Here is a 12,414-nt window from a genome sequence, read left to right as displayed (position 1 = left end):
TGTTGCCTGTCACTCTCGCGGTCAGACAACGAACCGTGTGCTAGTATTGGGGCACCGGGGTCCCCAACACCTGGATTCTTTCTGACATGGGGCAGGAAGGCTTTGAGTTGAACTATATTTAGCAGGACTCCTATATGCTCCATTTGTTTGTTAGGGACAAGCTGTGACTTTGGATAGTTTATCATGAGCCCCAGTGATCCCAATGATGATACAGATTGATATTTCGACTGCTTCCAGAGTGGCGTCCTTGATCATCCTGTTAGATTAGAGGAATATGTGCACTCCCAGCCTGGGCAATAGGTCATGATTACCTTTAACCATAGTTCTTTGGGAAAACATTTCAAGAAAGCAAAAAGGAGCCAATACCAAAAAAAAGTCTTCATAAAAAAATTGTATACATGACAAAGTGCTGCACGCCCAAGTACAAGACAAAGTATGTAAATGTCTAAACAAAGACTAGAACAGGTCATGGATCTTCTGGTGTCTCTGGTGACTATCAGTGCTCCCTGGTTAGAGGGGGCCAAAAGGCCTTGACTCCTGAAAATACAATTTAAACATCACAATAAAAGGAAGGAATGTAGACTATAATGGCAGCCAGGAAGGGACACTAAGAATTCCAAAACAATGTGTCACTGGATGGGCTGAAGAGCCTGAACAATGTCTGAATAACCACAGTCCATGAAGGGAGATCTTTTGTTTACCACAATCAAGAAGGAACTGACTGGAAGGTTACAAAGACAATGGTTAAAGCCCTGGGCAATGCATGACCACTAGTAAGGGAGCAGCTCATACTCCACCACACTACTTCTACTCTTTGAAACCAAACAATTTTAGAATTTGGGTAATTCTACTTTTCATGCATTTGGAAGCATAAAACCTGCCCAAATGGTATCTTGCAATACCTCCAGTATGTCAACCCAGCTTTCAGAAATAGTGCAACAGCTAAGATGACATCGCAGTGTCAAGGGATTTAATATTAAGTTTATACTACATAGTACAAACTTTTTTTAAGATTACAGCTTTATGCTTGACATGCACATTTAAATGGTTTCACTTAGGAACTGGCATTTATATCACATTGATTTAACTAGTATGACACACAAAAGTAAATTCCCTTTGCTGGGTACATACTTCTCTCCAACACATGGCATGAAAGGGAACTAAGATGAGTTAGAAGGGCCCATTTTGTGTTACTTTTCTCAGAAGAAGCCTGAGACCTACAGCCCTTGAGCATGTCAGGCTGAGCAGGGAGAACATACTGTGATGCCAACAGGCAAAGCTTCCATCAGGCTCCAATAAAAAAGTCTTAGCTGATATCTCTGAGAATATGCAGAGCTGAATTCTCATTTAATTTTCATTCCCTGCTCATCCAGCCACTGGCAATAGCCCACAAGGCAATAACAAAGTTCCATATTATAGCCAAAATGGCTACAACTTTTAAAGTACTTCTAACTTGACTTTAATATATATCTTATATAAATATAAAATATAAAACATAAAACAATGGCTTTAAAAAGGCAGTATTGTTTCAAATCCATAACTCAAATTTGGCTGAAGGGATTTCCCTTAAAAATATTCCAAAAACTAGGTCATCTTTGGCACAAGCCACAAATGGAAAATTTCACTTCAAAAAAAGTGAATACTTCAGAAAGTTGTGTGTAAAAACACATTAGGTTTATAACTGAAATTGTTTTGCAGTTTTAAAGCAGTCATTGCCAGATGCCTGCTTTAACACACAATACTTCCTCCTTTATAAATCTAAATCTAAGAAATAGGGATTACATTTACAGGCAAAGTACACTGGAAGAAAAGTCCAGTTTATGTTTATTCCATAAATAAATCTTCTGACACTAAACGTGCTGTTTCTAAAACATTAAGAACAGGATACAGACTGCTTACAAGTCTCCATCTTCACTGCTTTTATTTTTAGCTTTTCTTTCATCATATATTGTATGTTTCTTCTTTAATAGGCTTAAATTTTCTCCAAACTACCTCATTGCACAGCAATTTCAGATTTCTAGAACTCTCTCACTTCATTGCAGGTCTTGACTGCTTGTTTCCTATTCTCTTGAGTTCCATAACCCCTTCTACGAATTTTCTTCTATTTTACAGAAGGAAGCGACAGCTGTGTCAGAAAGATTTGTCTTGGTCTTTAAGGCAATAAATAACAGCCTCAAAAGTTCACAGACAAGGCAAAACATCCACCAGTCTCCCTGGAAGTTCTCAGCTATCTATACACCAGAAGGAGGCCAAATATAGGTCCCAGAAATTTGCTTGAACTATATAAATCTTCTAATGCTGATTAAAGATTAGAATTGCACCAACTCTGATAGACTAGGTAAAGGAGACTATTAAAAACTCACTGAGTTCTCAGAGCCAGCAGTCTTGGGTTTTCAACAGCTAGTTGGGTCTTGCAATATTTATTGCTCCCTGCAGAGCTAGAGCTTTGCTACCAGATACTCTTTGTTCTTATCAGAGGACAGGTGTGTGTAATACTTCTGAAGTTAAGTTTCATGACTCTTCATTTACATACACTAATTCATGTATCCACTGGAAAGAGGATTTCAGCATCACTGGGAAAGTTAATTTACTCGTTTTGCTTTAGCTCGCTGTCCTCCTCAGGGCTGGCCATTCCCAGTGTGTTTTCTGCCAACACTGGGATTTGCTGAAAAGTTTCTGTACTTAGTTTATGAAATGCGCATTTGAAATAGCTACATATTATGGAATACACCACCTTCAGTCTCACCCCTTGAGCTTGTTGCCTTGCAATTACCGTTACAAAGACATATTTGGCACATAACTGACTTTGAAACACTGAACACACTTGTCTGTAAAACAAGGGCTTTTAAGAAGCTCTCCCTCAAGCTCAAAACAGAAGTAAAAACATAAGCTTGAGTCATTGCACCCAGAGTTCAAACATCAAGGTCCAGTAATCCAAAGGGAAAGTTTGCTGCCTTTCCAGTGCACAAGTGACTCTGGTCACTACTACACAGAAGGGGTTACTCAGTCAAAAGAGAAAGTGAAGAAGCCAAGACCATGCAATGGAAAGTTTAATTGGAACATGCTCTTTGAAAGAGAAAGGAGAAGTAACAGACAGAATCTGCCAAGTCATGTAGCACCTGAGTTAGTGAAGGTCCTGGAAAGGGTGGCAGCTGTTCGCTGGATGGAGTGCCAGCTGGAAGTTCAAAACCTACCGGTAGCACCTATGGATAATGAACAGGAAACGCAAGTCCATCAAACAAAGAACAGTAGAAGCAGTCAGAAAGTTATATAACTCACATCACTTAGTAGAAACCTTTAAGAATTTCCCTATGGAGACTTCCTATGGAGGCAAGGAACAGTGTTAAGAGGGAATTCATTGAAGCTAGGATATCTACTTGCATTTTTTCTTTGAATGGCCACAAGGTAACAATGTGTGTTTATAATTGAGGCAAGTGGTTTTGTTTTGGTTTATTTTTTAAAAAGCCAGGAATCTTGACACCTTTATAGCAAACCCATGAGAACCACTGCAACAATCATAATTTTCCATTAGAAAGCTTCGTGACAACTAAGCAAGGCAATCCAGAATAGGGTGTGGCCCCTACCCAGTTTCCCTGACATCTCTATACTGAGATTCCACTGCTGCTTAAGAGTGGCAATATTCATGTGATTGTAGTAAATCGCTCTAAGCAATAATAAAGAACCTGAGATGCTTTTGATATTGAGGAAGTCTCCATCCACCGAGAAATATATTATTTTTAATCTCCCTGGGTCAATTTTTTACCCATCATAAATAGCTACCTGAAGCTACTGACTGCCCAAGCAGATGACTAGAACATGCATCTTGGTAAGGGGGAAAAAAATCCAACCAGGTTATGTGGAAAGTGTTAGAGCAACTGGAAAGGGTAGAACGAGGCATGCAAGCCTCACAGCAAAGTCAGACAGCACATTCCAGTTAGTTATTGAAATCGTTACAAAAGTGGGAGGACCTAATAACTAAGAGGCTCTGTATGGATTTTTTCCAACTCTCCTCCCCTCCATTATGTCCAGCTCTCCCCCACCTCTTGCATCACTTTGCCTGCATTCTGTTATTTCTAGTGCACTAGGTTGATCAGAGCTAGTGTGGGTATGTCTCCTTGATTTCAGAAAACACCCATAGTAAGTGGCACGATAACCTAATGCAGGGGTGACCAACCTGTGGCTCCGGAGCCTCATGTAGCTCTTCAGAAGTTAATATGCAGTTCCTTGTATAGGCACCAACTCTGGTGCTGGAGCTACAAGCACCAACTTTCCAATGTGCTCACTGCTCAACCTCTGGCTCTGCCACAGGCCCTGCCCCCACTCCTGAACTGCCATGCCTTCGCTTCTCCCCCTCCTCCCCGAGCCTCCTGCACACCACAAAACAGCTGATCGGGAAGTGCAGGGAGAGAGCAGGAGGTGCTGATCAGCAAGGCTGCCAGAGGGCAAGAGGCACTGGGAGCAAGAGGGGGTGAAGCTGACGGGGGGGCTGCTGATGTATTAGTGTGGCTCTTTGGCAATGTAAATTGATAAATTCTGGCTCCTTCTCAGGTTGGCCACCCCTGACCAAATGATATTTGGGTGTAGCATTTTATGGCAGCAAACCGTGATAGACAGTTCTTTGTTGGATAAAGCCTTCTCGATCTTTAAGCAAGTGGGAACTAACTGTGACAGAATCTAGTTCAGGGGCAGGCAAACTTTTTGGCCTGAGGGCCACATCAGGTTTCAGAAATTGTATGGAAGGCCAGTTAGGGGAGGGGGTCATGGCCCAGTCCCCACCCTCTATCTGCGCCCCCTCCCCGGCCCAGGACTCCTACTCCATCCAACCCCCCCCGTTCCCTGTCAGCCCTCCAGGACCCTTGCCTCATCAACTCCCCCACACTCCCTGTCCCAACTGCCCCCAGAACTCCTGCCCGACTACCCCCCGCTGCCCTATCCAACCCCTCCTCTCATTCCTGACTGTTCCCCCAGGACCCTTGCCCCATCCAACCACCCCTTCTCCCTGTTCCCTGACTGCCATGGGAATCCTTGCTGACTCCCCCTGCCCATCCAACCCCCCCTCTCATTCCTAACTGCTCCTACGGGACCCCTGCCCCATCCAAACATCCTTTCTCCCTGTCCCCGACTGCATCCGGAACACCTGCCTCAACTGCCCCCCACCTAACCCCCCTCCTTCCTGACTGCCCCCTGGGTACTCCTGTCTCCATTCAACCCATTTCCCACCCTCTGACTGCCCTGACCCCTACCCCCACCCACCACCCCAAACTCCCCTGCCCTCTATCCAACCCTCCATTCCCCCTTTACCATGCTGCCTGGAGCGCCAGTGGCTGGCAATGCTAAAGCCGTGCCACCCAGCTGAAGCTAGCCACGCTGTCACCACCAAGCAGCACAGAGCACCAGGTCAGACTGGGCTCTGCAGCTGCGCTGCCCCAGAAGCTCCGCCACTCAGAGCACTGCGCCAGCGGCAGAGTGAGCTGAGGCTGAGGGGGAGGGGGAAGAGCAGGGAAGGAGCCAGGGGGGGTAGCCTCCCAGGCCAGGAGCTCAGGGGCTGGGCAAGAAGGTCCCACGGGCTGGATATGGCCTGCGGGCCATAGTTTGCCCACCTCTGATCTAGTTGATACAAAAAAACAAAAAAATTCAAGGTACATTTACTCTTGAAATCGATACACTTAAGCCACTGGAATAGTATTCATGTATTGTTTTACAGCACCAACTCTTTGAGCTACATTAACCATTTGAAGGCAGAACACTCCTGGGTGCTCTCCCCAAACTCCATCATCATATTACTTAACTGTATGAATTACTCCCAGTCAGACTTCATAAAGCTAAAGTTGAGCTTTAAAGTACATATCAGTAATTTAAGAGAAAAGAACTTTACCAAGATGTAATTTTCCAAAACCAACATTAAAAATCCAAGGAACTCAGTTGTTTGTATTTAAATTTAACCATCTGAAATTATGTCTATGCAGTTATAAAACATTCCAGAAGTTCCCATCCTTCTTTTGTATTACTTTTATTTTTTTGGCGTAAGATGCTTCGCTCCCTTTTTAGTTTAATCTGAATTTCCTATGCTTTAAGTGTTCTTCACCCACCAAATAAGTACCTCTACAACCTTCTCGTAAAGCTTTTTATCATTACATCAAGGCAGGCAATTCTCTGTGCGTTTCAATATAAAATACAACAATGAGACCCTGGGCCCAGCTGGTGCTTCTGAGTGATTCTGTAATATAATTGCTAAAAACCTAAAAAAATAAAATGCGTACTTTCAGTCCAGCATACTGACATTTTTGCTTTGGGATGTTTTAAGACCTAAGTTTTAAATATATTTGTGCCCTACACAGGAGACAGGGAAGAGGACACCCTGTGAAATTCCAAACCTCTGAAGAATACTGGAACCCAGAAAGAAGCAGGGAAGTTTGTGGTACTTAGGAGCCCTGCATGATCGGTCTCCCCAGCCTTTGCACATCAGCCCCATTACAATCTTCTACCTCTGTACCTTTAATTTTTGTCCTCAGAGCACATCTATATTTTGAGCTGGGGGTGTGAGTTCTAGCTCAAGGAAACATATTTATGCTAGCTCTGATCAAGCTAGTGCAATAAACACAGAGTGCACGCACAGCGGCACAAGAGGTGGTGATGGTGGGGTGAAAGGCCACATACTTGGGGTGGCTAGCCCCCACTTCCCCCTACTCCCCCACCTCTCCTCCATGGCTACATTATTTCAGTGTGCCAGCTTGATCAGAGATAGCACATATACGTCTCCTTGAGTTGGAAATTATATCTATAGCTGGAAGTGTAGAAATACAGCTAGTCTCTGAGTCATCTTCCTGAGGTCTTATTGAAGACTAACAGATCTATGGACCTTGGCAAGTCAGCAGAAACCATGGGTCCAGTATGGATTCCTGTCCTCAATAGGACCTGTACATTTTATCAAATTTGAGACAGGGAGCAGGAATATGTAACCTGGGTGAGGAGGAAAGTAAGTAGAGGCAGATGACAGAAGATGGCAGGGCTGCGGGATCCACTGGGGTCATGGAAACCTGAAGATCTTAGGAGTTCTCGAGACATTCAGATGCAAATAAGGAGGGCTGGAAACCTTAAGTTAAGATTGCTATAGGAGCTAATCAAATCAGGAGGAACTTGAGTCCAGCTGCTTGTACTTGGCTTAAAAAAGGGAAAAAGCATGCCAACACTGTACCTGCACTAAAAACAGAGACTAGACTAATAGACTGTACAAATCAGTTTGGATAACATTCTGTTTCAGCTTTGTTTCAAAACAAGAGTCCTTTCCAAAAGGTTATTCTCTCATATACTTAACACCATTCAGAAGAGTGCTGGATTCCTTACCGGTACCCTGCTAAGAGGTGGCTTTGAGGGAGGGGTCACTGTTTTCACTGCTGTTGTTGCAGTGCTGCCTGATGCTGGAACATAGGTGACAGGAATGCCCACTTGACCAGGTGTGGCAACTGGTGTCGTCATCACTGGTAAGCCAGCTGGTCCAAGGGGCAAACTAACTGGTGGTATACTAGAGCTGGTAGTGGCGGTCATAGGTTTAGTTGGTGCAACAGCAGTGGTTGGTATGCCAGGCATGACTGTAGTCTCCATTACCAGTGATGTCTCCAGAGATACTGGTGGATGTGTTGCTCCAACATTGCCATGTTCACTGAATAGAGATCGTAGCTTTTCTTCCAAGGTCTTTATGTCATCTATGCCAGGAGCTTTGGGTTGAGCGTCAACATCAGCCTCCAGACATTGAGTATGAGGTTGATTCGGCATCGGAGCAAGTTGAGGTTGACTGTGTATCAAGGTCTGCTGTACTACAGGCAAGTTAGCAACTGGCTGCATCAGTGGTAGGATGCCAGATAAAGGAACTTGGGGTAATATGGGGGTAGAGATTGCAGCTACTGCTTGGGGTAGGACAGGTGTTGATGCAACTGCTGATGGAATGAGTAAAGGATGCACCACAGAAGGCTGAAGGACTGAACTAGATATACTTGATGCCACTGCAGAGGACAATGGTGCAGAGACAGGAAGGGACAAGCCAGCTGCACTGCACAGCTGCGGTTTATCTACTGACAGTCCATCCTCCGGCTTTGAGTGTAGCACACTTACAACAACTGTTTCTGCCAGACTGGGGATGGAGCTACTGCTGCTGAGCTGAGGAGTTTGTGAAGTCACATTATGAGCCGAAGTTGGGGCTACAGATGTTTGCGGAGCTGCCACAGACTCCATACTACTTGAAATCTGTTGAGCAGGCGGAGATGTCACAGGTGGGGGTACAGCACTTGGTGCATTAACACTGGGGCCAGTCATGACAGGAATCTCTTGTGTTGGTGGCAATGTTAAAGAAGCAGGTGCGCCGACATTAGGGACAACTTCTTCAGTCAGTGGTTGAGCAGTCTGCGAGGCAACAGTTAATGAAAAAGAAGCAGGTGCACTCATACTGGAAGTCACTCCACCAATTAATTGGTGCCCAGACTGTGATGTTGTGGGAGAGCTGGAGCCTGAAACACCTGTGCTTGGTGCAACTCCAGCTGGCACCTTTTCTGTAGGCAGGGGAACTGACTGAGCTACTGGAAGAGAAATACCAGTAGTGGAGGGGGGAGATGCTGGGAGAGGAGCCACTGATGTAGATGGTAAACTCCCAGTCACGTTAGCAAGTACAGGTGGAAATGGTGGTATAGTTTGGTTAAAAACTGGAGGAGCTGTACTGGGTCCTTCTGTCATCTGTGCATGCCTGATCTCAGAGAAAGCTTGCTGCAGGCTGAGTGATGATGCAGAATGAGACAGGTTCATCCCAGGACCATGTGATGGAGAGGAAGCAACTGGAAAAAAAAAATCCAGTCAGTACACTTAGAGACCTTTACCATGGTTTACCTACCATTGCTAGATTAACACCATTTCAGTATAGTGCATTATGGCATGATTTACGTAGGCTATTCAAAAGAGACCTAGGATTACAGAGCCAGGGGATATGTTGAAATAAGACGGTTACTCACCTTTGTAACTGTTGTTCTTCGAGATGTGTTGCTCATATCCATTCCAATTAGGCGTGTGCGCGCCGCGTGCACATCCGTCGGAAGATTTTTACCCTAGCAACACTTGGCAGGTTGGCTGGGCGCCCCCTGGCGTGGTGCCGCTATGGCACCGAATATATACCCCTGCCGACCCGTCCGCTCCTCAGTTCCTTCTTGCCGGCTACTCCGACAGTGGGGAAGGAGGGCAGGTTTTGGAACGGATATGAGCAACACATCTCGAAGAACAGTTACAAAGGTGAGTAACCATCTTTTCTTCGAGTGCTTGCTCATATCCATTCCAATTAGGTGAATCCCAAGCCTTACCTAGGCGGTGGGGTCAGAGTGAGATACTGCAGCGTGTAGAACCGCAGAACCGAAGGCTGCATCCTCTCTGGATTGTTGCACCAGGGCATAATGGGAAGTGAAGGTATGTACTGAAGACCACATAGCTGCTTGACATATCTCTTTGATAGGTACTCGAGCTCGGAAGGTGGCCGATGAGGCCTGAGCCCTGATAGAATGAGCGATAATACGTCCCGGAGAGACATGAGTGAGATCATGGCAAGTACGGATGCACGCCGTTACCCATGACGAAATTCTCTGAGAAGAGACGGGTAGGCCTTTCATCCGATCTGCCACTGCCACAAAAAGTTGAGGCGTCTTGCGGAAGGGTCTCATTTGGTCAAAGTAGAAGGCGAGCGCCCTACAGACGTCGAGGGAATGCAACTGCTGTTCCCTACCAGATGTATGTGGTTTGGGAAAGAAGACCGGGAGGAATATGTCCTGGTTGAGATGGAAGGCCGAGACAACTTTAGGGAGGAATGCCGGACGTAGACGTAACTGCACCTAGTCTTTGTGGAACACCATGTAAGGTGGATCCACCATCAGAGCCCGAAGCTCAGACTCTCCTAGCCGATGTGATGGCCACATGGAAGGCTGTTTTCCATGACAAATACAGGAGCGAGCAGGTTGCCAATGGCTCGAATGGAGGAGTCGTAAGTCTTGTCAGGACCAAGTTGAGGTCCCAGGAAGGGGTGGGGCGTCGTACTAGGGGGTAATAGATGCTCCAAACCTTTGAGGAACCTCGAGACAATAGGGTGAGAGAAGACGGAGTAAGTACCTTCTCCGGGGTGGAAAGTAGAAATAGCTGCCAAGTGCACTCGCAATGATGAAATAGCAAGGCCTTGCTGTTTGAGATGCCAGAGGTAGTCCAATATAGTGGGAATGGGAACCTCCGTGGGTGTTAGATTTAGTGTTTGACACCAGCAAGAAAATCGCTTCCACTTGGCCAAGTACGTAGACTGGGTGGAAGGTTTTCTACTACCCAGGAGTACTTCTTGCACTGGGGCAGAGCAACGTAACTCCGACTGGGTTAACCATGCAGGAGCCATGCTGTGAGATGGAGGGATTGCAGATCCGGGTGGTGAAGCCTGCCGTGGTCCTGCGTTATAAGATCCTGATGCGGGGGCAGAGGGATCGGGTTGGCTATCGAGTGGTCCAGCAATGTGGTGTACCAGTGCTGTCTGGGCCACACAGGGGCAATCAGAATCAGGCGAGCCCTGTCCCTGCAGAGCTTTAAGAGAATCCTATGCACCAGTGGGAAGAGTGGAAAGGCGTACAGCAGCTGGTTCTTCCATGAGATTAGGAAGGTGTCCGATATCGAGCCCAGGGCGAGACCTTGGAAGGAGCAGAACTTCTGGCACTTCCTGTTGTCGCAGGAAGCGAAGAGGTCTATGTGGGGAAAGCCCCACTTCTGGAAAATAGAATGTAGAACGTCCGGGCGAAGCGACCACTCGTGAGACCGAAAGGATCTGCTGAGATGGTCTGCCAGGGTGTTCTGGACCCCCGGGAGGAACGATGCTACAAGGTCTTTTGAGTGGGCTATGCAAAATTCCCACAGTTGGAGCGCCTTCTGACAAAGGGGGGAGGATCGAGTCCCTCCCTGCTTGTTCATGTAGTGCATGGCCATTGTGTTGTCGGTAAGCACTGAAACACAATGACCTTGCAGATGTTGTAGAAACGTCTGGCACGCCAGGCGGACTGCTCTCAGCTCACGGACATTTATATGCACCGGTAGCTCTTGAGATGACCAGAGGCCTTGCGTGCGACGATGGTCTAGATGAGCCCCCCAACCAAGAGACGACACATCCATCATTAGGGACACCGCAGGCTGCCTCGGATGGAACAGCAGTCCTGCACAAACCAGGGAGGGTGTTAGCCACCAGTTGAGGGAGTCTAAGACGGTCTGAGGAATGATGACCACCATGTCTATAATCTCTCTGCCTGGACAGTACACTGAGGCGAGCCAGGTTTGAAGGGGATGCATGCGCAGCTTTATGTGCTTGGTTACAAATGTACATGCGGCCATGTGACCGAGGAGGCTCAGACAGGTGTGAACCGAGGTCGTCGGAAAGGTTTGGAGGCTTTTTATAACCGGGGCAGTGGCAGGCAGGCTTTCGCGATTTTGGAGTCTAGAATGGCCCCAATGAATTCTATTTTTTGAGTGGGCACGAGAGTAGACTTCTCTAGATTGATCATGAGGCCCAGTCTCTTGAATAGGTCTGTGATGATGGCTACATGCCAGGTGACCTGGGCCTCGGAGGTCTCTCGAATAAGCCAGTCGTCTAGGTAAGGAAACATGTATTCACCGACGACAGAAGAAGGCGGCCACTACCACCATGCACTTTGTAAAAACACGAGGGGCCGTAGAGAGGCCAAACGGGATAAATTGCGATATGGAAATATGCGTCCTTCATGTCGAGAGCAGCATACCAGTCTCCAGGATCCAAGGATGGGATGATGGTCCTCAGGAATACCATGCGGAACTTCAACTTTTTCAAAAACTTGTTGAGTCTGTGCAGGTCCAGGATGGGTCGGAGACCTCCTTTTGCCTTGGGGATTAGGAAACATCGGGAATAAAATCCCTTGCCCCTTAATTTCTCTGGTACCTCTCTATAGCTCCGATGGAAAGGAGCGTACGGACCTCTTGCCAGAGGAATTGCTCGTGAGAAGGGTCCCTGAAGAGGGACAGGGAGGAAGGGTGAGAGGGAGGGGGCGAAATAAATTGAAGGTGATATCCAAATTCCACCATGCGTAGGACCCAACGATCCAAGGTTAATAGGGCCCACGCAGGGAGAAAGGAGGAAAGGCGGTTGGAAAACTGAAGAGGATTCTGGGGAAGGACTGGTGCTCTGCTCTCGGGCGCATCTTCAAAAGTTCGGTTTGGGTCCCGCTGATGGTTTGGCGGGACCGTTATTGTGGCCCCCTTGGGAACCTGACTGCTGTCTGCGGTTCCCGCGACCACGCCTTCTGCCAAAGTCTTGTCGTGGCCTGGGTGGCGGGTAAGGGCGCTGAGGCTGGCTACGGAAGGACCTTCATTGGGTTTGCAAGGTATGCATCC

General features: G+C 46.9%; 1 protein-coding gene across 14 annotated transcripts in view; it reads right to left on the bottom strand.

Annotated features, from left to right (window-relative positions):
- The window catches only part of WNK1 (WNK lysine deficient protein kinase 1), a 187,943-nt gene that overhangs the window by 41,196 nt on the left and 134,333 nt on the right, over positions 1-12,414 (bottom strand). For 11 of the 14 annotated variants that reach the window (XM_032796747.2, XM_032796748.2, XM_075069387.1 and 8 more), the window contains 2 exons: positions 7,345-8,822; positions 3,120-3,203 (listed from right to left, as the gene is read on the bottom strand). In XM_032796747.2, coding sequence (XP_032652638.1) covers positions 3,120-3,203; positions 7,345-8,822 — 1,562 coding nt within the window. The remainder of the gene's footprint in view (positions 1-3,119; positions 3,204-7,344; positions 8,823-12,414) is intronic. The other 3 variants (XM_075069414.1, XM_075069393.1, XM_075069390.1) reach the window with 3 other exon arrangements.

Source organism: Chelonoidis abingdonii, chromosome 1, assembly GCF_003597395.2.
Source record: "Chelonoidis abingdonii isolate Lonesome George chromosome 1, CheloAbing_2.0, whole genome shotgun sequence".
Taxonomy (NCBI): domain Eukaryota; kingdom Metazoa; phylum Chordata; order Testudines; family Testudinidae; genus Chelonoidis; species Chelonoidis abingdonii.
Note: the sequence above shows the minus strand (reverse complement) of the source record. Positions and strands in the feature narration are given on the sequence as shown.